Raw genomic sequence first — 26,086 nt, 5'->3', positions numbered from 1 at the left:
CTGCTGGCCGCAATGCTAAATAAAAGCCAGGAACCTTGACACAGTCCAACTCCCCAAGTAATTCAGACATAACAAACCTTGTCTGCCATCTCACAGCGCTTGCAATCACACACAAAGCAGTACTGCTTCTCTAGCTGTCTCTGCCGTTCCTGGCTTGTTGCCATGACATCAATGTAACTGACCGTCAGCTGGTGGGCAGAGAGAACAATAAATGATTAAGCTGAAAACATTAATAACTAACATTCTCTATCATCTAAAACAACAATTTCCAGTCAGTATTAGTTGTCAAGGTGCGGCATTCCATCGGCAAGGTGGCACCTTGCCCTCTAACGCATCGTGGCGCTCTCAGGGCACGGGGGAGTGGGAGGTTACAGTCAGCGTGTTGGATGTTTTGTTCACTCATTCAGCACACTACATTTTTCCATTTAGGTCTGGGGCCCCAGGAGGAATCTAAACCCAAGAGAAGCCTCCCTCAATCATTTCACCTTCATTCTTTCTGCGCACTACACAGGCCTGGTCAGGTCCATGGACGTGTGAGCCTCCCAATATTACCACCTCACAAGGTGTCGTCGCCAGCAATCTCCCACAGTGAAACGGCATCGAGGCGCCTCATAGAACATAGAACAATACAGCGCAGTACAGGCCCTTCGGCCCACGATGTTGCACCGAAACAAAAGCCATCTAACCTACACTATGCCATTATCATCCATATGTTTATCCAATAAACTTTTAAATGCCCTCAATGTTGGCGAGTTCACTACTGGAGCAGGTAGGGCATTCCACGGCCTCACTACTCTTTGCGTAAAGAACCTAGCTCTGACCTCTGTCCTATATCTATTACCCCTCAGTTTAAAGTTATGTCCCCTCGTGCCAGCCATTTCCATCCGCGGGAGAAGGCTCTCACTGTCCACCCTATCCAACCCCCTAATCATTTTGTATGCCTCCTCGGGTTACTCTGCCCCCTGCGTGTCTCCGGGTGCAGGTGTCTGGGAGGGATGGACGAAAGGGAGGAAAGGAAGAAGGGAACAGATTTGCACCCCAAGGTGTTCCAAAGTGCTCCACAGCCAATGAAGTACTTTGGAAGTCGTGGTTGTAATTTGAGAAAAATGCAGCAAATCAGTTTACACACGGGTCGGATCTCACAAACACCAGTGAGATTGGTGGCCAGATAATCCCTTTCAACGGTGTAGGCAGCAGGATCAAAAGTAGCCAGGACCCTGGGAGAACCGGGATGCTCGTCAAATAACCCCCAGGGACCCTTTAGGGTCAACCTCCAGGTCAGGTGGGGCCTCAGTTTGTCATCTCACCTCAAGTGCCAGCCCCTCCCTCGGTGTAAGTTTTAGAACTTAGGAGAATGAGAGGTGACTGTATTGAAACATCTGACGTTCTGAAAGGGATTGACAAGCTGGGTGCTGGGAAGACATTCCCCCTGATGGATTAGTCTCCAACCTGTGGTCACAGTCTCAGGAAAAGGAGCCGACCGTTCAGGAGAACTTTCCCCACTCAAAGGATTCTGGAATTCTCGACCTCACAGATGTGGGCGCTCAGTCACCGAGTCTGATGACAGAAGTCAACACATTTTTGGACACCAAGGGAATTAAAGGTTACGGGGAAAGTGCAAGATGGTGGAATTGAAATCGATCAGCCGATCTGATATTGAAAACCAGAACTGATTCAAAGGGCTGAATGGCCTATTCCATGTTCCTATTTCTTATGTTCCTCGTGGCACAGAATCCATAGAATCCCTACAGGACAGAAGGAGGCCATTTGGCCTATCAATCTGCACCGACCTCTAAAAGAGCAGCTTACCTAGGCCCAGACCCCCCCTCCCTATCCCCATAACGCCATTAATATTTTGGACACTAAGAGGCAATTTAGCATGGCCAATCCACCTAACCTGCACATCTTTGGACTGTGGGAGCACCCGGAGGAAACCCACACAGACACGGGGAGGATGTGCAGACTCCGCACAGACAGTCACCCGAGGCCGGAATTGAACCCGGGTCCCTGACGCTGTGAGGCAGCAGTGCTAACCACTGTGCCACCGTGCGTTCCCTGCACATTTGTTTACATGTATGTTGTAGCCTGGAGCAATGGTGCAGGCTCCAAGTCCCTTTCCAACACATGGCTGACCAGAAATCTCTCCCGCTCTCTGCTTTTGGCGTGTTTCGAAGGATTTTTGTAGGTCGATACTCAACCTATATGGCCCTATTATGAACTTCCTTGACCATCAAGTCCTGGAGTGGGATTTAAACCTGGAGCTTCTGCTCAGAGGCAGGGGTGCTGCACACGGCACCACAAGACCTCCTCAATCTAAACATGTGCTACCTCACAAATAGAAAATAGTATTTTTTTTCTAAAGAGACTCACAGATTCCCATCGATTTTCTCACTGCTTGTTCTGCTTTCACAATATTTTGTTACAACAGCACTGAAGTCTGTGTCCATTTTTCATGACTACTTAAAGAACTTTACAGCCAATGAGGTACTTTTAAAAATATATATATATTTATCAAAGCTTTTTAACACAATTTTTCTCCCTTACAAACAATAACCCCCCCCCCACCGTAACAAAATAACAAGAAATCGCACTGAGCAAGATATATACATGGCAAAATGATATGTTTACATAGCTTTGTACACTGGCTCTCTCCCGTACGTGCCAGTTTCCCCAACCCTTCATGTTATCTCTTGCTCATCCACCCCCCCAGGCAATCCCCCATTCCCCCCCCACCCCTCTCCCAGGACGTCCACCGCGCCCCCGCCCCCGTCACCCCCTACCCCCCCCGGGTTGCTGCTGCTGCTGACCGACCTTCCTCTAATGCTCCGCGAGATAGTCTAGGAACGGTTGCCACCACCTGTAGAACCCCTGCGCAGACCCTCTCAAGGCAAACTTAATCCTCTTCAGCTTTATGAACCCAGCCATATCGTTTATCCAGGCCTCCACTTTGGGGCTTCGCCTCCTTCCACATTAGCAAGATCCTTCGCCGGGCTACTAGGGACGCAAAGGCCAGAATGCCGGCCTCTTTCGCCTCCTGCACTCCCGGCTCGTCCACTACTCCAAATAATGCTAGCCCCCAGCTTGGCTTGACCCGGACTTTCACCACCTGAGATATTGCTCCCGCCACTCCTCTCCAGAACCCCTCCAGTGCCGGGCATGACCAAAACATATGGACATGGTTCGCCGGGCTCCCTGAGCACCTTCCACATCTGTCCTCTACCCCAAAAAACCTACTCAACCTCGCCCCCGTCAAGTGCGCTCTGTGAACCACCTTAAATTGTATCAGGCTGAGCCTGGCACACGAGGAGGAGGAATTAACCCTACCTAGGGCATCAGCCCATAGACCTTCCTCGATCTCCTCCCCCAGCTCCTCCTCCCATTTACCCTTCAACTCTTCTACCAGCGCTTCCCCCTCTTCTTTCATCTCCTGGTATATTGCCGACACCTTGCCCTCCCCGACCCATACACCCGAGATCACCCTGTCTTGAATCTCTTGTGCCGGGAGCAACGGGAATTCCCTCACCTGTCACCTCACAAACGCCCTCAACTGCATATATCTAAAAGCATTTCCCGGGGGTATCTCAAACCTCTCCTCCAGTGCCCCTAGGCTTGCAAACGTCCCGTCAATGAACAGGTCCCCCATTCTTCTAATCCCCGCCCGATGCCAGCTCTGGAACCCCCCGTCCATCCTCCCCGGGACAAACCGGTGGTTACCTCTGATCAGGGACCACATTGAGGCTCCCTTGCACCCCTGTGCCGTCTCCACTGGCCCCAGATTCTTAGCGTTGCCGCCACCACCGGGCTTGTGGTGTACCTTGTCGGCGAGAGCGGCAGCCGTGCCGTCACCAACGCCCCCAGGCTTGTTCCTTTACAGGATGCCATCTCCATCCTCTTCCATGCCGCCCCCTCTCCCTCCATCACCCACTTGCGGATCATCGCCACATTTGCTGCCCAGTAGTTTAAGAGCCGCTGCCCAGCAGCGCCAACCCTCCTCGGTCCCTACTTCGTTCCAGGAACCCTCTCCTTACCCTCGGGGTCCTATTCGCCCACACAAACCCTCTTATTCTCCTACCTACTCTCTTGAAAAAGGCCTTGGTGATCACGATGGGAAGGCACTGAAACACAAACAGAAACCTCGGAAGGACAACCATTTTGACCGACTGCACTCTACCCGCCAGCGAGAGCGGTAACATGTCCCATCTTTTGAAGTCCTCCTCCATTTGCTCCACCAACCTCGTCAGATTCAGTTTATGTAGGGCCCCCCAACTCCTGGCTATCTGGATCCCCAGATACCGAAAGCTCCCCTCCGCCCTCCTCAGCGGTAGGTCCCCTATCCCTCTTTCTTGGTCCCCTGCCTGTAATACAAAGAGCTCACTCTTCCCTACATTGAGCTTATAGCCCGAAAACTCCCCAAACTCCCTTAGAGTCTGCATGACCTCCACCATCCCCTCCATTGGATCCGCCACGTACAGCAACAGGTCATCCACATATAGCGACACCCGATGCTCTTCTCCCCTCGGACCACCCCCCTCCATTTATTAGACTCCCTCAATGACATGGCCAAGGGTTCGATCGCCAGTGCAAACAACAGGGGGGACTGGGGGCATCCCTTCCTCGGTACAGCCGAAAGTACTCTGACCTCCGCTGGTTCGTCACTACACTCGCCTCCGGGGCTCTGTAAAGGAGCTTCACCCAACTGATAAACCCTCCCCCGAACCCAAACCTACGCAGCTCCTCCCAGAGGTACTCCCACTCTACTCGGTCAAAGGCCTTCTCCGCGTCCATAGCTGCCACTATCTCCGCCTCTCCCTCCTCCGATGGCATCATTATCACGTTTAAGAGCCGCTGCACATTAGTGTTTAATTGCCTGCCCTTTACGAATCCCGTCTGGTCCTCGTGGATCACCCCCGGGACACAGTCCTCGATCCTCGTGGCTAGCACTTTTGCCAGCAACTTAGCATCCACATTGAGGAGCGAGATCGGCCTGTACGACCCACATTGCAGTGGGTCCTTGTCCCGCTTTAGGATCAAAGAAATTGTTGCTTCCGACATTGTCGGAGGTAGGGTCCCCTCCTCTCTTGCCTCATTAAAGGTCCTCACTAGTAGCGGGGCCAGCAGGTCTACGTGCTTCCTGTAGAACTCCACCGGCAACCCGTCCGGTCCCGGGGCCTTCCCTGCCTGCATACTCCCCAAACTCTTGCTCAGCTCCTCCAACCCAATTGGTGCCCCCAAACCAGCCACCTCGTGCTCCTCCACCCTCGGGAATCTCAGCTGATCTAGGAATCGTCTCATCCCCTCTTCCCCCGCTGGGGGTTGGGATCTGTACAGCTCTTCATAGAAAGCCTTAAATACCTCGTTTATTTTCGTCGCCCTCCGAACCGTGGCTCCCCTTCCATCTTTGACTCCCCCTATTTCCCTCGCTGCCATCTTCTTACGGAGCTGGTGTGCCAGCATCCGACTAGCCTTTTCCCCGTACTCGTAGGTCGCCCCCTGCGCCTTCCTCCACTGTGCCTCCGCTTTCCCTGTGGTCAACAGGCCAAACTCCGTCTGGAGCCGTCGTCTTTCCCCAAGTAATCTTTTCTCCGGGGCCTCTGCGTATCTCCTGTCCACTCTCAAAATCTCCCCCACTAACCTCTCCCTTTCCATACCCTCTGTCTTCTCCCTATGAGCCCTAATGGAAATTAGCTCTCCCCTGATCACCGCCTTCAACGCCTCCCATACCACCCCCACCCGCATCTCCCCGTTGTCGTTGGCCTCCAAGTACCTTTCGATACACCCCCTCACCTTCCCACACACCACCTCATCTGCCAGCAGTCCCACATCCAGCCGCCACAATGGGCGTTGGTCCCTCTCCTCTCCCAGCTCCAGTTCCACCCAGTGCGGGGCGTGGTCCGAAACGGCTATGGCCGAATACTACGTCCCCTCCACCCTCGGGATGAGCGCCCTGCCCAGAACAAAGAAATCTATCCGGGAGTAGGCTTTGTGCACATGGGAGAAAAAAGAAAATTCCCTGGCATGCGGCCTTGCAAACCGCCATGGGTCCACTCCCCCCCCATCTGATCCATAAACCCCCTAAGCACCTTGGCCGCCGCCGGCCTCTTTCCAGTCCTTGATCTGGAGCGGTCCAGTGCTGGGTCCAACACTGTATTGAAGTCCCCTCCCATTATCAGGCCTCCTACCTCCAGGTCCGGAATGCGCCCCAACGTGCGCTTCATGAATCCAGCATCATCCCAGTTCGGGGCGTATACATTTACCAACACCACCCACGTCCCTTGCAACCTACCGCTCACCATCACATATCTCCCTCCATTATCCACTACAGTAGTCTTGGCCTCAAATGACACCCGCTTTCCCACCAATATTGCCACCCCCCTATTCTTCGCGTCCAGTCCCGAGTGGAATACCTGTCCTTCCATTCCCTTTCTTAACCTGACCTGGTCCGCCACCTTCAGGGGTGTCTCTTGGAGCATGGCCACGTCCGCCTTCAGTCCCTTTAAGTGCGCGAACATTCGAGACCTCTTCACCGGCCCATTCAGGCCCCTCACGTCCCACGTTATCAGCCGGATTGGAGGGGCTCTCTCACTCTCACCCCCCCCCCCCCCCCCCCCCCCCCCCCCCCCGACTAGCCATCTCCTTTTCTGGGCCAGTCCCGTGTCTGCGCCTCCCGCACCCTCCAGTCCCCCACCCGGGGAGCCGGGGGACCCCCGTCCCGACCACCTCTTCTGTGTCCCATTCCCTTTCGGCCAGTGCAGCAGCAACCCTCCCCCCCCCCCCGCTAGACCCCTGTCTAGCTTTTTTGCTCCCCCCATATCCCTCCCGTAAGTCAGCTGACACCTGCTGACCCCAGCTTCCCCGCCGTCCCATTGACCTCCCCGTGTGGGAGTCTCCCAATCAATATGCGTTCCTTCGTTCCCCTTCCCGCCTTTCTTCCCGCGCGGGGGAAAAACCCGTGCTTTCCAAAGCCCGCCCCGCCCCTTCTGGCGCAGCTCCTGTCGCAGCCTTGTCTCTCTCCCCCAGCCCATGTAACATTTCCTGCGCGTGATTGATCCCCTATATACAACAACCATCACACATCAAACCTCAAACATCCCCCCCACCCTCACAAATCCTCAGTTAGAGTCCAACTTTCCGGTTTGTATGAAGGTCCACGCCTCTCCAGGCGTTTCAAAATAATATTGTTGGTCCTTGTATGTGACCCACAGTCACGCTGGCTGCAGCATTCCGAATTTCACTCCTTTCCGGTGCAACACCGCTTTGGCCCGGTTGAAACCCGCTCTCCGCTTTGCAACCTCCTTGCTCCAGTCCGGGTATATTCGGATCTCTGCATTGTCCCACTTGCTGCTCCGCTCCTTCTTGGCCCATCTCAGGACCCTCTCTCTGCCCGTGAACCGGTGAAATCTCACCACCATTGCCCTTGGCGGCTCATTGCCTTGGGCTTCCTCGCCAGCACCCGGTGCGCTCCGTCCAGCTCCAGCGACCTCGAAGGGGCCTCCGCGACCATCATCGCTTCGAGCATCGTGCTCGCATATGCCCCGGCATCGCCCCCCTCCACTCCTTCTGGGAGACCCAGGATCCTCAGATTATTTCTCCTCGACCTGTTCTCCAGGTCTTCGAGTCTTCCCGCCCACCTCTTGTGTAGCACCTCGTTCTGCTCCACTCTCACCGCCAGGCCCAAGAGCTCGTCCTCATTCTCACTGACTCTTTTCTGTACCTCCTGGATCTTTACCTCATGGGCCTTCTGGGTCATCCCTAGTCCTTCAATTACCGCCAGCATAGGTGCCAGCATCTCCTTCCGCAGCTCCTCGAAGCAGCGCTTGATGAACTCCTGCAGCTCCGGCCCGCATTCCGCTTTGTCCCCGGCCGCCGCCATTTTGATTTTTTTCCCTCTCTTCTCCCGCTGCTCCAATGCCGCTTTTTTGGCCGTTGCACTTCTGGTCCGGTCCATAAAAGTTGGAGGGGGACCTCTCTCTTCACTTCCCCGCGGGTTGTCATCAAAAAATTCCGTTGGGGCTCCTCTAATGAGCCCGAAAGTCCGTAATAGCGAGAGCTGCCAAATCGTGCGGCTTAGCTCCGCATAGCCGCAACCGGAAGTCCCAATTAGGTACTTTTTAAGGGTTGTTACTGCAGTAATGCAGAAAATGAACAGGGGCCGGAATGTGGCGACTAGGGGCTTTTCACAGTAACTTCATTTGAAGCCTACTTGTGACAATAAGTGATTTTCATTTCATTTTCAAATGCGGGAACCAATTTGCACCAAGCAAGCTCCCACAGACAACAGTGAGGTCACAGAATTGTTATGATGCAAAAGGAGGCCATTCGGCCCATCGTGTCTGGACCAGCTCTCCAAACGAACCTCATGACTTAGTGCCTATCCCCTGCCTTTTCCCCGTAACCCTGAACATTGTTTCTATTCCAATAAGCAACCGATGCCCTCTGGAATGCCTCGATTGAACCTGCCTCAACCACACTCCCAGGCCGGGCATTCCAGACCCCAACCAGTTTCATGGAATACAACATAGCGACCAGATCATCTGTTTTTGTGATGTTGAGGGATAAATATTGGCCAGGACCTGGGATAACGACAATGCGCTTCTGCAAAATAGTGCTTTTTAATCCACCTGAGCCGGTAGATGGGGCCTCACTTTTAACGTCTCATCCAACAGGTGGGGTTGCTGGGTTACAGGGAGAGGGCGGAGGTGTGGGCTTGGGTGGGGTGCTCTTTCCAAGGGCCGGTGCAGACTCGATGGGCCGAATGGCCTCCTGCACTGTAAGTTGTATGAGCAGAACAATGGATTTTTTTTTAAACAGGAGGAAACATTTTAGTTCAGTGGTTTTGAATTACCAGTGGCAAACCTTGCTGTTTGAGGGAGTTTGCTGCGTGCAAATTGACTGCTGGGCTTCTGACAACAATGACTACACGCCAATGACTGTAAAGTGCTCCGGGATGTCCCGAGTTTGAGAAAGGGGCTTTATAAATGTAGGCCGCTCTTCTTAAAACAAACGCATCAGCGTAGGGAAGAACGGGACTGGCTCTCGGTTCTTTAACAGATCACACACTCGGCTTTAGGATTGTTCATGTCCGGCCTGAGGAAAAAACATCACACTTCACTGCTATTGCCGCGAAAGGTGAATGCGATGTCAGCCAAAACCTGAGGTGTTCACTGTGGAAATATCAGCATCGATTGCATTCACAACTGAGGCAGTAAAAGTTCAAAAAGCAGCGGCTGAGATACCGCTGTGACCAGCTATTAAGCTGTTTGTAAGTATGTCCATCAGCTTCTGATCACACAGTATCTCTTGTGTGTGTTATAACACAGGGCCAGGTAAGGGCAGGTTCACCATGGCCTTGACTGCAGGGAGTAACGGCTTGGCTGTCTGCCACCAACCACATCATTATCGTGATAACAACGGTAGCTTGAAAGACCGCATCGATGTTTTGCTGCACCACTAAAGGTTGGGCAATAGAGGCTGGAAAGTGGCCCACTTCTTCCCTGCCCAGTGAAAGGGGAGATTAACCTGGGAGGGATAAACAAAGCAGGGTTCATGTTGCTTTTAAATTCCATCGTTGGGGTTTTGCCAACCCCGACATGCATTCAAGGCAAAAAGGGAGTATTGTGTCCAGCTCGGCTCACCTCACTTTGGGAAGGTTGTGGGGGTCACAACTGGAGATTTACCAGAATGGTTCCTGGGAGTCGCTCCAAGGTTAGGGCTGGAGAAGCTGAGGCTGTTCTCCATAGATGAGAGGAGACTGAGGGAGATGTGCACAAATTTGTGACAGGTTTACAGAAGATAGGTAAAGTAAAGCTATTCCCATTGGCGTTATGTACAAGGACAATGGGACACAGATTTAAGATTTTGGGTGAGAGGTGCAGGAGGGGATGCGAGGAAGAAGGTATTTGGAAGCGCAGACAATCAATGATTCCAACTGGAAAGTAATAGAGAAAAATAAACGTACTGAGGTATGGGCTAGTGGAGGGGTGGGTTCGAGGAATGGGACTGATGGATTGTTCTATGACACAGGCCCGATGGGCCAAATGGTCTTTTGCTGTGCCGCAATTGACTCCTACTCCCCTGTCCAAACCCTGCGGCGTGATAACAGCTTACAAGCTTGATAACGCAATCGGAAATCAGAAACCGATTGCTGAGGGTGAAACTGATGGAACTTTTCTTTATTGAGGGAGTTTATTGATTTGTTCAGTCTCACAGCTCTCCTCCCACTCAAACCAGTGTCCCAGCTATCCCCTAGTTTTTTGTACTCAAGGACAATCAATATCCATCCCCTGTTTTCCTTTAATCTGAACAAAGTAATTGATATTAACAAACCTTAACATGTAATTGACAAAGCGTCAACACCCGCCCCTCCCTCGGTGGTGGTGGAGGGGAGTGCGGTACACATTATCACAATAGGGCCCATGGTTAAATGATTGAGTTGCTGTTCATACTTCATGTCAAACACATAAAAGCCTCTGAAGACACTAAAAGATGAAGCATTGAGAGTGAAAAGCTTTTCACTTCGACTGACCTGGTGAAGATTTATTTTTACCTCACTTCAACCAAATGAGATGTTCCAACCATCGCTGGGTCATGTATGGGGAGGGCAGATGCTGCTTCATACGACACACATGCAACACACATGTGCCATACACATGTGTGCACAAATGCACATGCACATGTAGTATATACACACACATATGAAGCACACAAATGCAGCACAAGCACGTGCACATATTCACATGCGCACACGTACATAGCATACACACATATGCAGCACATCCACATGCGTGCACACACAAAGCACATACACATATGCAGCACACACATACACAGCACACACACATGCATGCACACATGCGCACACAAACACATGCGCGCACTCACACATATGCAGCACACACATAGGCAGCACATACATGCACACACATGTGCACCCATACACACATGACACATAGCACACAAATGCACACGTGCATGCACACACATATACATGTGCATGCACACACGTAGCACACCTAAATGTACGCACACACATGCTCACGTGCACACACAGGCATGCACACATACACAGCATACACACACAAAACACATGCAACACAGACAGATGCACACATGGACCATTCCCGACCCGAGGAAAGTATGGTTACTCCAAAAGGATGAGCTTTTCATTCACCACACTGCCCGAGTTACTGACACATATCAATTGTGTTTGTACCATAAGTTAGTAAACGTTTGACTCGAAGCTTAGGTTTTAGAGATAACCAAATGAAAAAAACACCAAATGTTAGCATTCGACCTAAATAACTCTTCATAACCTATTCTTGGCACCCACAAAATAAACAAGAAGCAAGATTGTAAAACAAAGGTGGGTTTATTATGAAGGATGTGTGAGATAAGGGTTGTATATTGGTGAGGGAGTCATTGCCAATGTAAACTAAATCAAAGATAGTGTTACAGCAGAGATAGTGAAAGATGGCCTATATCATAAAGGCAGGATTGGAAAGTGCTGGTCTGTTACAGTTCTACAGGATGATGTGGATTATTCCCTCGTGGCACCTGTTTAAATCAAACATCCACTCTTATAAAGTGAGAGTAGTGTAATAATTTTCACCAGTATCATCATTTTAATTGCACTGCTGCTCACAGTGAGCTAGAATTTCATTGAGGCGATAGGAAGTGAAGGAGACAAACTGATTAACGCTTCCAAACCCTCAAACTATGGAGTGATTCCACAACCCCTCCTGGACATATGGAGAATCTGAGTGCTTAACAGGGTGTCAGAGTCTGCTGCCCATCTGCTTAATCATCGTGTTTTCAGCCTCTGTCTGAAGCCCTGGAGTTCCCGCGCTAAAATCCTCCAACTCTCCTGTCTTCTCTAAGATGCACCTTAAAACTCATTTATTTTACAAAACCTTTGGTCAGCTGACCAAATATCTCCTTACACGGCTCGGTATCCAATCTTGTTTCATAAACCTCTGTGGAGTTCCTTGACATAAAAATATTACCGTAAAAGAGCAATACAAATACAAGTTTCTGTTATAGAATCGTAGAATTTACAGTTAAGAAGGAGGCCATTCAGCCCATCGAGTCTGCACCGGCCCTTGGAAAGAGCACCCTACTTAAGCCCCACGCCTCCACCCTATCCCCTTTATCCCGGTACCCCATTAACCCCATCTAACCATTTAAGACACTAAGGGGAATTTAGCATGGCCAATCCACCTAACCTGCACATCTTTGGACTGTGGGAGGAAACCGGAGCACCCGGAGGAAACCCACGCAGACACGGGGAGAACGTGCAGACTCCGCACAGACAGTGACCCAAGCCAGGAATCGAACATGGGGTCCTGGAGCTGTGAAGCAACTGTGCTAACCACTGTGCTGCCGTGCCGCCCCTGTTGCACTAAATGCCTTCGGTGAGCTGGACTGAGTTGTTGGATGTTACTGAGATTGGAGGATGGAGGGGGGGGGGGGGGGGGGGGGGGGGGGGGGGGGGGAATGGCCGTGGGTGGTGAGGCCATGAAAGGATTTGGAAAGGCAGGAAAATAATTTTTAAATCTCGGTGCGGCCAGACAGGGAGCACAGGGGCTGGCGGGTGAACAGGACTCGGTGCGCCCAGAGGAGCGGTGGGCGGGGTCTTCCAGGCCCTCCGTGGTGGGAACCGGCTATCCGGCCAAAAGTCCATTGAACTGGACGACCCCGGCGACAGGTGGGGAGGGCTGGAAAATTCCGCCCATTCACTTGTAGATATCACCGTACAATAAATTACCTCCTCATCGACTTGAATCTGTCGAACCGCATGCAGCTGGAGTTGTTTTCCTTCAAAGACAATCGTAGAGTTTGGGTCGCAGCTATGGTTCAGCAGAGACATGCTGTAAAGAGACAACCATTTGCATTAGTTCAATCTGACAGCTGGTACGCACTTTCCTTCAGGGTTCCCAAAAAAGTTTTTGGCGACTGTACAAAACCTCTCGACAAATACTTTAAAGAATTTCCCATGTTACGATATCAAAATCTCCCGAGATTGCTGGACTGTAGTCGCTTTTATCTACAACATAAATGGACGGTACTCTCCCGGGTCAAGAATAAAATGTGTTTTGTTTTTCAAAAGGCCTCAGAAAATTATCGCAAGGCCAACCGTCATCACGCGGCCAAGGGCCAACCTTCAGTTTGCAACTGGCGGGCTATCGTCCCAGTATTCCGTTTCCAGGCGCCCGCTTCAGCAGCCAACACATTCCAGAGCAAATGGTTGGGTCTTCAGGTGGGTGGGTTTTGGTCAAAGAACCTTCAGTGTCACGATGCAGGAACGGCTGGTAAAGCTGATAAGCAGATGGTTCGGGAAGGAATAATCAAAGCAGTTTTGAGACGTCAACCCATCAGAACTCAGCCAAAACTGGAAAGTAGAACCGTCAAAAATATGTCACAACAAGTGCACAATCTGTTAGGGGTTTTTTTTTCCCTCGGTGAATTCCAAGAATCATCAAAAACGGAGATCACAGAAGGAGTGCAACAAAGTTCACCAGATTGATCCCTCGGATGACAGGATTGTCGTATGAGGAATGATTGGGTCGACCGGGCCTGTATTGACTGGAATTTAGAATAATGAGCAGGGATCTCATTGAAAAGTCTGACAGGGCTGGACAGACTGGATTCAGGGATGTTATGGCTGGAGGTTTTGGGGGGGGGGGGGGGGGGGGGGGGGGTTAAAACAAGGGGTCACAGTTTCAGGAGGGTTGGCCATTAAGGACTGAGATGAGAAGAAAGTTCTTCACTCAAAGGGCGGTGAACATGTGGAATTCTCTATCCCAGAAGGTTGTGGAGGCCATGTCACCCAATACACTTAAGAAGGAAATAGTTAGATTTCGAGACAATGAAGGCATCAAGGGGTATGGGGAGAGCCTGGGGTATGGTGTCAAGGTGGAAGATCAGCCAAGTTGAATAGCAGAACAGGCTCAAAGGGCCGAATTGTCTCCTGCTTCTATTTTCTATGTTACGGTAGCAGAGTGGTTAGCACTGTGGCTTCACAGTGTCAGGGTCCCAGGTTCAATTCCCCGCTGGGTCACTGTCTGTGTGGAGTCTGCACGTTCTCTCCGTGTCTGCGTGGGTGTCCTCCGGGTGATCCGGTTTCCTCCCACAGTCGAAAGATGTGCAAGTCAGATGGATCGGCCCTTAGTGTTCAAAAACAAAGGTGAGGTGGGGTTACTGGGTTACGGGGATAGGGTGGAGGCGTGGGCTTAAGTAGGGTGCGCTTTCCAAGAGCCGGTGCAGACTCGATGGGCCGAATGGCCTCCTTCTGCAATGTAAATTCTATGATCCTATGATCACCAACTCTCTCAGACATCCGCGATGCTGCTGAGCTATCGAGCTGCTTGTCCCGGTTCTGGATGAGCAAGAATTTCCTCTGGTTAAACATTGGGAAGACTGAACCCATTGTTTTCGGTCCTCGCTCCAAACTCCAATCCCCTAGCTACCGACTCCTTCCCTCTCCGTGGCAACAGTCTGAGTTTAAGCCAGTCTGTTTGTAAACTTTGCGTTGCATTTGACCTTGAGATGAGCCTCCAACCTCACACGTGTGCCCCCAGTAATATCGCCGGCCTTCTCTTATCGCATCTTGCACATCCCCGATTTTCACCGCACCACCGTCGGTGACCATGGGCAGAATTTCCTGCCGTTGGGCACATGCACCCGGTGGGCCCGGGAGCGGGTGTGAAACGGGTTCCTGGCCTCGGTCGGTCGCAGAGCGCAATTTCCCGCTGGCTGGCCAGCTAACAGGCAGCCAGAGTGAAAGGAGATCTGTGAAAGGCTGAGCGCTGCCAGGGGTGGGCGGGAAGAGGGCGGGCGCGAAGAGAAGGGAGGGTGCAGGCTGCCGCTTTCAATGTGCTCCCTCAGGGGGACAGCGACTGGGGAGCTGTCTCGGGGAGCTGCTGACACCCGGAAAAACATTGGATGGAAAAACTATGCAAAGAGTGTCTAGGCCAAACATCCAAAAACAGTCCTCAGACACCTTTTCAAATTTTATTTCAGCTCGGACATTTCATCCCACCCTGGATCAAGGTTGTAGCTCAAGCATAAAAAGGCCACCTGACCAATCGGCCCACCCGCCAACTTTTAAAAGCAGACGGGCAACATAAAATTGCGTTAAATTAGCCTCTGAATGGGCTACATTGTCTGCTTGATTATCAGAGGGGGAGTGCTTCCAACTCTTGTAGGCGTCTGCCCACTGAAATATTGCGCGATGACGTATTTTCACGCCCGACGTCTTATTGCGTGATTTCATGCGGGAATGCGCCCACTCGGGCAACGTGTCTTTCAGTTCCTCGGCCTCAAGCTTTGAAATCCCTCCCCCCACCTCTCCACCCCTATTTACTCTTTTTAGATGCTCCTTCAACCCTACCTCTTTGAGTCAGCTAGCGTTTGGGTGGCACGGTGTGATATTTTGCTTGGTAACGCTCAGGCATTTTATTACATCGTATAAATATAAGTTGTTGTTGCACACGGACAGGATGCCAACGGCCACAGTTTACACGCAACCCTGCGAATCTTCATTCATTGCCCTTTCGATGCTGGCACCGTGTGTCAATGGGCATGAAGAAGCTATGCTCGTTCAGATGCAAGCTTGATCTTGGTAACGTCCTCACTTTCCAGCACCACATTCGTATGCAAATCACATCCAAATATAGGGCACATCCCTTGTGAGTGCAGGTTACAAACGGCATTTTATATTCTGTCAATTAGAATTGAAAGCAGCCATTAATTATCTAAAGCCCAAACAGTAAAATCCATGTAATCCATTTAACTGGGGCTTAGCACTGCTGAATTCATTAGGAGCACTGTGTAAATACAAATTCCCTCTCCTTCTTTACATAATAGCTGTGATAACAAAGAATTTCAGCGTGCAGCTATGTGCCTCAAGGAGCTGACAGAGAGCAAATTTGCAGCTTAAAGAACAACAACCACCCCAGCGATAAGGATGCTTACCCGACAATTTGGACTGTATTTATTTTTGCCTCGCCTTTTCCCGTTTCGGATCGGTGCAGCAACCCGCATACTGGGCGAGACGGATGAAGCGTAACGTGCGCAGTGTGTGCCTTGAAGATCGAGGCTGCACGGCGCTGTCAATCCACTCGGTGTACTGCACACTGCTTGTACACTACAAACCTCACAATGTATTTTTCCCACTTGATAGGCAGGCGTCTCAGATTTTGGTTGTAGAGAATATCTAGTCCGTGGTGCGTGTCAATTTTAGTGGTAATGTTTCCTTCTGGAAAGAGTGTCATTGTAAAAGTAACTAAAATGCTGGGTTTTAGGTATGTCCAGAACACCTAAAAGAACATGGAAGTTCATAACATTATCCATGTTTGTTTAAGAGTCAGAATGGAAGAGATGGAGCCATAAAATAGCAGGTTGGCTTACTAAACTGGAGAACTGGAGACAAGATGCCTACACTGCTGGCAAAGCAGTGCAGTTCAGAGAGAATGTTTTGTTTTGGGAGTGCGAGCTAAACTAGTTTAAAAGCATCCGATGAACCCTGAAGGGTTACGACATCACGGAGATGGGTGGAGCTTAAGAAGCTTCTCAAGTTTCAATTAATCTGAGTGTTTTACAGTGGGGAAGAGGCTCCATTCCGAAAAGATGCTGCTGTTAGCAGGTTCCATGCAGTAAGAGCTCAAAGACGTCCTGGGGGCCGTACGGTGTAGCTGCTGGTTGCAGTTTGGACCTTATGTGGTTTGCTGCTCACAGAGAAGCCCTCAGAGCTGTTTGCAGCCTCCAGGCAATTAGGGCTCAGAGACATCCTGGGGAGCCGAGAAGGTGGCGAAAGGTCACTGCTTCCATGCAAGCCAGTTAGGGCTCAGGGATGCCCTGGGGCTACTTATAGCTTGATATCGCCGGGAGACTGTAATTCGGAGAAACCCGGGGAAATGTCAGCTTAGTGAAGCTAAGATAACTTAGATAAATTTAAGCAGAGTTCTTACCGCAGTGAGAATGTTTTAGATAGAGTACATGATAACGGGCCGATCGACGATAATCCAGGGGCACCAGCACCTATGGTGAGACTGGGATCTTTAGACCAATCATTGGGACCGGGAATACTTTCCCTCTCTGAAAGCTAATGCCTCCACGAGAAAGAAAACCGGAGCCGGAGAAGCAATGGCAAGGTGATGGGTGTCAGTTCAACTCCTCTCAGGTAGCGCATTCCAGATCCTAATCACCCACTGCAACTATGAGGTAATAGAGGTAAGTAAGCCTTGACCACGGCTAATCCTGTACCCAATTTGCTGGTCTTAGGTAAGTGAGTGCACACCTCAGATATGAGCAACGTGCATTCCTGAGCAGACGGGTCAGAAGCTCTGGTTAAGTGGATTCAGGGATTGGTTTGAAGATCCAATAATCGTGGAACACTTGCTTCACCTCACAGTGGGTGGTTAGGATCTGGGATGCGCCACCTGAGAGATTGCTGCAGGCAGATTCAATCAAGGCTTCCACAGGGGAATTGGATTATTATTTGAAAAGGTAGAGGGCGGGATTCTCTCAGCCGGGGGCCGGAGAATCGGCGCCATTGGCGCCGGCGTGGTTGGCGCGGCGCGGTCGGGGGCCGCTCTACGCAGCCGGCGTGCCGATTCTCGGCCCGGGATGGGCCGTTGTGAAAACGCAGAATCCCGCCGGCGCCGTCCACACCTGCTCTCAGCTGGCGGGAACTCGGAGTTGAAGGGTCGGGAGGCGACCTGTGGGGGGGGGGGGCTCCAATGCGGCCTGGCCCGCGATCGGGGCCACCGATCGGCCTCTCTGGCTGGCGGCCTCCTTTCGTACACGCCGGCCCCTGTAGCCCTGCGCCATGTTGCGTCAGGGCCGCTGCGTTCAAGGAGGCCGCTGCGCACGCGCGGATCCCGCGGCGCCCAGTTCGCAACGGGATCGGCAGCTGGAGCGGCGTGAACCGCTCCAGTGCCGTGCTAGGGGCCAGAATTAGTCCTCGGCTCGGCCCGTTCACGCCGTCGTAAAACGCTACGCCGTTTACAAGGGCGTGGACACTCTGCCGCGGGATTAGAGAATCCCACCCAGAATGTGCGGGGCTCGGGGGGGGGGGGGGGGGGGGGGGGCGAGAAGTGGTACTGGGTAAATTTCTCTCACGGAGAGCTAGCACGGACACGACAGGCCGAGTGGTTCCTTCCTGTGCTGTAACAATTCTGTGAATCTTTGGGTGTGTGTAGCTGGTCACGCGGGTCCAGTTCTAGAGCTTCCTTCCATTAGAGCACTAAAACCTGCAGAGTGTGAAGCATGCCGGCCCCAGGCTGGCTCGACAGTTATTTCACGGCGTTACCACGCTGCGGCAGTTCATGCAGAGGTCCTGCAGCCACGAGCTCCTCAGCGATCCCGGCTCATTTTCGTCGAGCAAGAACTCAAGCAACTGCGAACATTTTGCAGCTCGTTTACTCAGAATCTCACCCTGACCTCCAGCAAAGGAAGGGCAGCGCGGAGGCCTGTGTCTGTGCTCACGTACTGGCCCAGTCCCCAATCTCGGCTGCGCTGTCAGAGCCAGGCGAATGCCAACTCTTTGAGGGTGGGGTAAAGCTGCCGGGAGAGTGGCCTCAGGCCTGGATTTCCATTCCGGGTGGGGGGGCCACGGAGTTGGGAAATCCTCCAGTTCACTCCACCCTTTAAGTCTCCTGAATGGCGTTGTTTTCATTCCACAGCCACAGAGTACTGCCAGGGGCTGAGGCAGGCTGATTAAATAGCCAACCTCGGTTCTCTGGGACTGTGTTGCTAATTATTAGTTCCTCTAGCCCTCGCCTCGTGCCTTCTCTATGCCCCATCCATGCCACCTCAGGCAGTACCGATAGCTCCTCCACGCCAACCTATGCCTCACACTCATCCCCATGGCACCGGATAGTCCCTATGCCAACCTAGTGTCAGCTCACACCAATCCATGACCGCTCCTCACCACCTTTCGCCCCTATCCAGGATACTAGCCAATGGTCCTTCCACTCTACTAGCCCGGTCAAAATGGCAGACTTGCGGGGATCTCGATGTTTGGATTCCATTTGGTTCCGGAGTGGAGAACCCAGATTGTTCCCGATCCCAGCACTTACAATTTTATTCCCTTGAAACCCAATCGGGAAGAGATGATCAAGACTTTACTCAAACAGTTTAGGAAGGCAAATGCAATGATAGCATTCATGTCGAGAGGGCTAGAATACAAAGAACAAAGAACAATGAAAAGTACAGCACAGGAACAGGCCCTTCGGCCCTCCAAGCCCGTGCCGACCATGCTGCCCGTCGAAACTAAAATCTTCTACACTTCCGGGGTCCGTATCCCTCTATTCCCATCCTATTCATGTATTTGTCAAGATGCCCCTGAAACGTCACTATCGTGAATACAAGAGCAGGGATGTACTTCTGAGGCTGTTTAAGGCTCTGATCAGACCCCATTTGGAGTATTGTGAGCAATTTTGGGCCCCCTATCTAAGGAAGCATGTGCTGGCCTTGGAAAGTGTCCTGAGGAGATTCACAAGAATGATCCCTGGAATTAAGAGCTTGCCGAATGAGGAACGGTTGAAGACTCTGGGTCTGTACTCGTTGGGAGTTTAGAAGGATGAGGGGGGATCTTATTGAAACTTACAGAATACTGAGAGGCCTGGATAGAGTGGACATGGAGAGGATGTTTCCACTTGTAGGAAAAACTAGAAACAGAGGGCACAATCTCAGACTGAAGGGGCGATCCTTTAAAACAGGGATGAGGAGGAATTTCTTCAGCCAGAGGGTGGTGACTCTGTGGAACTCTTTGCTGCAGAAGGCTGTGGAGGCCAAATCACTGAGTGTCTTTAAGACAGAGATAGATAGGTTCTTGATTAATAAGGGGATCAGGAGCTATGGGGAGAAGGCAGGAGAACGGGGATGAGAAAAATATCGGCCATGATCGAATGGCGGAGCAGACTCATGGACCGAGTGGCCTCATTTTGCTTTCTGCTCCTAAGTTTTTTAGTCTAATGGTCTTTATGACATAAGATGGCGATAAAAGGTCCTATACCGTCATCCAGATGGTGACATGCAGGAGCGTGTTACAGGGAAGAGTGAGTAGGTCCATTCTGGGCCTTTGGACTGTAAAGCTTTGAGAGGGCAGCTGGGAGGGCGGAGCAAGCTTTCAAACAGAGAAAAGAAAATTGAAGGGTTTGCGAAAATGCTGAAGCTATAAATAACAGAGGTGCAAACAAGCTAACTGACTAACTTGACAGAACAAGAAGTGCACGGGTTTTGACAGCCTGAGGCAAAAAATAAACATGAGAGAAAACTGGTTTGTACCCCGTCGAGCGGTGGATAGGTGGAACAGGTAAAGGTGATGCAGCATCTCTTTCGAGGAGGAGGCGCGATAAAGATTTAGCTAGAAACAGACTGGAGGCTTCAGACGCGGGCATGGACTGAAAGAGCTTAACACACCGTGGGGAAGGGAGGGGGGGGGGAGTTTATGGAGGGCTGTAGGATCGAGATGCTTTTTGGGTAAGTTTTAATCAGCGACTGGCATTGCCCTTTTGCATTACAGAAAATAGCGACACGAGATAGAGAGCAAAGAGTGAACATAGGCAGATGCTGTCTCCTGGGATCGATGCTTCACATCGTTCACTTATAGAAATCATTTGGATCGGGGGAACTACACCAAAGTTTGCTGATGGTCGCAAAATAGCAACATATGAGGTGGGATGCCAGGAATGTCTGGAGGGCACGTTTGGTTTAGCCTTTCTTTGCTAAGTGATGAATGTAGGGATTTCAGAGATATTGTTCTATATATATTTGGTGCAGTTAGGGTTAAAAGACTGGGTTAGTGTGTGTGTATGACTGCTGCAGTCACGTTTTAAAAGACTGCTGGTTAAAAAGATTTTGGGATTAGGGTGTGGAACCAGTTGAGGAGACACTTTAGGATGGAAGGGATAGCGGTGCTGACACCGCCGTGTGGAAACCACGGTTTAAGCCGGGGAGATGGATGGTATGTATAGGAAGTGGAGGGGGGAGGGGGAGGCTGGTGAGGGATTTGTACCTGGCGGAGAGAGTTACAGGTCTGGAAGAGCTGCGGGCGGGAGTGGAGCTGCCGAAGGGCAGTGAATTCAGGTGTATGCAAGTGCCGGAATATACCCTGCTGGAGCGGCTGCTGCTCCCGGATGTGGAAGGGGAGGGCAGGATTGGTGATATATATGGGTGGCTTGGGGAGCAAGGGGGAATGCAGGTGGTGAGGATTAATAATAAATGGGAGGAGGGGTTTGGGGTGAGATAGGATGGGGAGTGTGGGGTGAGGTGATGCACAGGGTAAATTGGGCCTCCTTGTTCGTGAGGATGAGTTTGATTCAATATAAGGTGGCGCACAGGGGGCATATGACCCGGGCGAGGATGAGTGGGTTCTTCCAGGGGATGGCAGACAAGTGTGAGAATTGTGGGCGAGGACCAGCAAATCACGTGCACATGTTTTGGGGCTGCGAGAAGTTGGAGAGATACTGGGAGGGGGTATTTGGGACGCTATTGATGATTTTGGGGGTAGAGGTCGGGCCAGACAAAATGGTGGCGATCTTTGGGGGTATCGGTAATGCCGGAGCTGATGGAGGGGAGGAGGGCCGATTTTGTGGCCTTCGCCTCTCTAATTGCTCAGAGAAGGGTATTGTTGGGTTGGCGATTGGCAACGCCACCGGGGATGGCGGCCTGGCTGGGGGCGGCCTGGCTGGGGGACCTTCGGCTGGAAAAGATCAAGTTCGAGTTGAGGGGATCAGCGGACAAAGTGGGGACTGTTCATGACCAGGTTTGAGGAAATGTTTGTTACGGGGGAGGGGGTGGAAAGGGTGGAAGATTGCAAACTGTGAACTGTGGGTGTGATGATAATGTTTCTGATTCATGTTTTTGTCCTCTTCAATATGTTTGGAATAAAATACGTTTTAAAAAGATTTTGGGATCCAGGGGTGCATTTAAAGCATCGTAGAAAATTCTGGGCTAATGCAGTTTTGTTTGGATTATGGTGGGCGGGGATTCCCTGTGGAGCTATTTAGATTTTAGCTTGGTAATAATCTTAATTGATGATAATAATCTCTATTGTTGTCACAAGTAGGCTTACATTAACACTGCAATGAAGTTACTGTGAAAATCCCCGAATCGCCACACTCCGGCGCCTGTTCGGGTACACGGAGGGATAATTCAGAATGTCCAATTCACCCAACAAGCACGTCTTTCAGGGCTTGTGGGAGGAAACCAGAGCACCCGGAGGAAACCCACGCAGACACGGGTAGAACATGCAGACTCCGCACAGACAGTGACCCAAGCCGGGAATCGACCCTGGCGCTGTGAAGCAACAGTGCTAACCATTGTGCTACCGTGCCGCCCATAAGATGATGTAGTTACTGGGTGGAGTTTAGTTATCAGGCATTTGGCAGAAAAGCAGGCCAGTTGAGTTCTAGATGAAGATGTGAGCAGACGTCAAGCATTTTGCTCTCACTGCAGTTCAGTTAAAAGATATGTCTGGAGATAGATTAGCAATTTCTTTTCAAGTAGTTCAGAAGAGTGTAATTATAAGGTGAGCTGAAACAAGCTGAGAAGCACCTCCTGAAGAAATACAGTCAGGGTTTCTGCATGGTCCTGACAGCTGGGGAGGGAAAATAAATCTTTTAATCTGCCGACCTGCCAGGGGCCAAGGCCAGGAGAAGCTGTTTTTTAAAAAAAAGAGAACAAACTAAATATTAAGAAGTCACAGCTGAGCAACGGGGCTTTGTACAGCAAGCGCTGCCGGTCTGCCCAGATTCCAGTCACTGTACCTGGGATAGAGGCCAACGCCAAGTTCTTGCATCTCCCCGTCACTGATGGTGAAACAGTTGCATGTCACCTGTGTGAACAGAAAACACAGTCCACATTACGCCAAGCCTCCACAAAAAAGGCAGATCCCGACTCACACAACAGGAGGCTCACGTCTGGGGGGTTCTCCGCCCCCCCCTCTTAACGGTGCAGAAATCTCCCTCCACCTCTGCTCATTTCACACATCCTTAATCACTCTCAACATGAATAAGTAATGGGCCACTCCCATCATGCTCTGGGCCAGGACGAGAATAGTTTGAATGATTGTCCCTCACCCAGGGACTGGCTGCTGCTGTGCATGCTGGGTGATGAGAAAAACCTGTGTGATGGCGAGTAGAGTGCTATATATTTCAGTGTCCCTCACAATGGGAGCCAGGCAGTTTAACCAGCATTCTCCAAGAGACAAGAAAGGACACTGGTGGTGTGCCCAGCGTCTGACAGGGGATGACTGATGTGGTAGAGAGACTGGAGTGGGTTACAGATTGACTGGTGGAGGGACAGGGCTGATGGGGCTGAATAAGATTGGCTTACGGTTTATTGGGGATACAGCACTCTACCTGTATAAGCAGGTTACAGACAGTGCAGTAGGGATGGGCAGGGGACAGTTGCTTTCTTGCAAAGACTGTGATACAGCTAGTAGTAATAATAATATTTATTAGTGTCACAAGAATGCTGACATTAACATTACAATGAAGTTACTGTGAAAAGCCCCTAGTTGCCACATTCCGGCGCCTGTTCGGGTACACAGAGGGAGAATTCAGAATGTCCAATTCACCTAACAAGCGCGTCTTTCGGGACTTGTGGGAGGAAACCGGAGCACCCGGAGGAAACCCACACAGGCACGGGGAGAATGTGCAGACTCCACACATACTGTGACCCAAGGCAGGAATTGAACCCGGGTCCCTGGCGTTGTGAAGCAACAGTGCTAACCACTCTGCTACCGTGCTGCCCGATAGGATAATCACGGTGCCAATGTGCATCAACGTGACGGAGATGGGAGATGGTTGTGTTGTTTGAGAAAGTCAAAACTGAGCAATTAGCTGAATTCACATTGCAGTGTTTCATATTATTGATGCCACATTGACTCAGTTCCAATAATGGAGGCATTCTTTAAAAGATCAAAGCAAAGTCAAATTGGTATGAATTTTAAAAGTTTTGTTTAGTGGAAACAGAACAGTGAATGTGGCTCGGATCTTTCCTTGTGTGATCTTCGTCGGGGGTGGGGGGGAACAGCAGGTCAGAGAGACAGACGTAAACCTGGGAGTCGTGCGTCAGGGGGAGGGGAGGCTGGGGAGCACGTGGAAGGTCTGGCGTTTGAGGTCAGAGGCCAGGGGTACAGGGGAAATGGGGTGGGGGTGATTGGATGCCTCCTGGGGAAGGTCGTGGGGGCAGGGGAGATGGAGGTGCCAATTGGGGAGGTTCCTCAGCCTGGCATGCTCCTCAGTCTGGAATACTCTCCACTTGCCTGGATGAGTGCAGCTCCAACAACACTCAAGCAGCTCGACACCATCCAGGACATAGCAGCGTCGCTTGATTGGCACTCCATCCACCAGCTTCAACATTCGCTCCCTCCACCACCGACACAGTAACAGCCGTGTGTACCACCTGCAAGATGCACTGCAGGAATTCACCAAAGCTCCTGCGGTAGCACCTTCCAAACCCACAACCATTTGGAAGGACAAGGGCAGCAAATACCTGGGAACACCATCACCTGGAGGTTCCCCTTCAAGTCACTCACCATCTTGACCTGGAAATGTATCGCCGTTCCTTCATTATCGCAGGGTTAAAATCGAGGAAATCGCAGTGGGTGTTCATGAAACATAAAGCGCAATTAGGGATGGGTAATACAAATGCTGGCCGAGCCAGCAATGCCAGTGTCCCAGTTGGTCACTCGGTCATATCTCCACTCAGTTAACACTGCAATTGGCTGAGTTGGAGATGGGTTTGGTTCAGGCCAATGCCCACAACCCCACCCAAACGCTCTCAGTTTCTCTTGAGTTAAAATCCCTCTCTGTGTTCCTAACCTATGCTCCCCTGTCATCCACGAACAGTCAGGAAGACGGAGAAAACCCCAATGGCAATGGAACATCTGCCACATTTAACTGTGAACTTAGGTTATACTCAAACTAAAGAAAGGAAAAAACAAACTCAGACAAATGACCCATTCACGCATGGTGCAGAACGCTTTCCCTCCACTTGTAAATAAATGCACTAAATAACCATTCTGATTTCCTTGCTCGAGTTATTCTGCTGCACAGGAACCCACAGTGTAACCGGGATAAAAACTAGGAGCAGGAGTAGGTAATCTGGCCCCTCGAGCCTGCTCCGCCATTCAATGAGATCATGGCTGATCTTTTGTGGACTCAGCTCCACATTCCGGCCCGAACACCATAACCCTTAATCCCTTTATTCTTCAAAAAACTATCTATCTTTATCTTAAAAACATTTAATGAGTATCTACCTTTAGTCCCATTAGCTTGCCCATCACTACCTCCTTAGTGATAACAATCATCTCAAGGTCCTCACCTGTCATAGCCTCATTTCCATCAGTCACTGGCATGTTATTTGTGTCTTCCACTGTGAAGACCGATCAAAAAACCTGTTCAGTTCCTCAGCCATTTCCTCATCTCCCATTATTAAATCTCCCTTCTCATCCTCTAAAGGACCAATATTTACCTTAGCCACTCTTTTTTGTTTTATGTATTTGTAGAAACTTTTACTATCTGTTTTTATATTCTGAGCAAGTTTACTCTCATAATCTATCTTACTCTTCTTTATAACTTTTCAGTAGCTTTCTGTTGCCCCCTAAAGATTTCCCAGTCCTCTAGTCTCCCACTAATCTTTGCCACTTTGTATGCTTTTTCCTTCAATTTGATTCTCTCCCTTATTTCCTTAGATATCCACGGTCTATTTTCCCTCTTTCTACCCTCCTTACGTTTTGTTGGTATAAACCTTTGCTGAGCACTGTGAAAAATCGCTTGGAAGGTTCTCCACTGTTCCTCAACCATAAAGTCTTTGCTCCCAGTCTACCTCAACTGGCTCTTTTCTCATCCCATTGTAATCTCCTTTGTTTAAGCACAAAACACTAGTGTTTGATTTGACCTTCTCACCCTCCATCTGTATTTTAAATTCCACCATATTGTGATTGCTCCTTCCGAGAGGATCCCGAACTATGAGATCATTAATCAATATTGTCTCATTACACAGGACCAGATCTAGGAACGCTTGTTCCCTCGTAGGTTCCATTACATACTGTTCTAGGAAACTATTGCGGATACAT

At 50.7% G+C, this 26,086-nt stretch overlaps 1 protein-coding gene across 4 annotated transcripts in view; it reads right to left on the bottom strand.

Moving 5' to 3' along the window:
* The window catches only part of smyd3 (SET and MYND domain containing 3), a 1,068,428-nt gene that overhangs the window by 167,486 nt on the left and 874,856 nt on the right, over window positions 1–26,086 (bottom strand). For all 4 annotated transcript variants that reach the window (XR_011948475.1, XM_072512909.1, XM_072512917.1 and 1 more), the window contains 3 exons: window positions 22,770–22,837; window positions 12,761–12,863; window positions 78–188 (listed from right to left, as the gene is read on the bottom strand). Coding sequence is in view for 3 of the 4 variants with exons in the window: in XM_072512909.1 (XP_072369010.1) it covers window positions 78–188; window positions 12,761–12,863; window positions 22,770–22,837 (282 nt within the window). In the remaining variant the exon portion in view is untranslated. The remainder of the gene's footprint in view (window positions 1–77; window positions 189–12,760; window positions 12,864–22,769; window positions 22,838–26,086) is intronic.

This window comes from Scyliorhinus torazame, chromosome 1 (assembly GCF_047496885.1).
Source record: "Scyliorhinus torazame isolate Kashiwa2021f chromosome 1, sScyTor2.1, whole genome shotgun sequence".
In the NCBI taxonomy this organism is placed as follows: domain Eukaryota; kingdom Metazoa; phylum Chordata; class Chondrichthyes; order Carcharhiniformes; family Scyliorhinidae; genus Scyliorhinus; species Scyliorhinus torazame.
The sequence above is the reverse complement of the archived record's forward strand: the minus strand, read 5'-3'. Positions and strand labels throughout refer to the sequence as shown.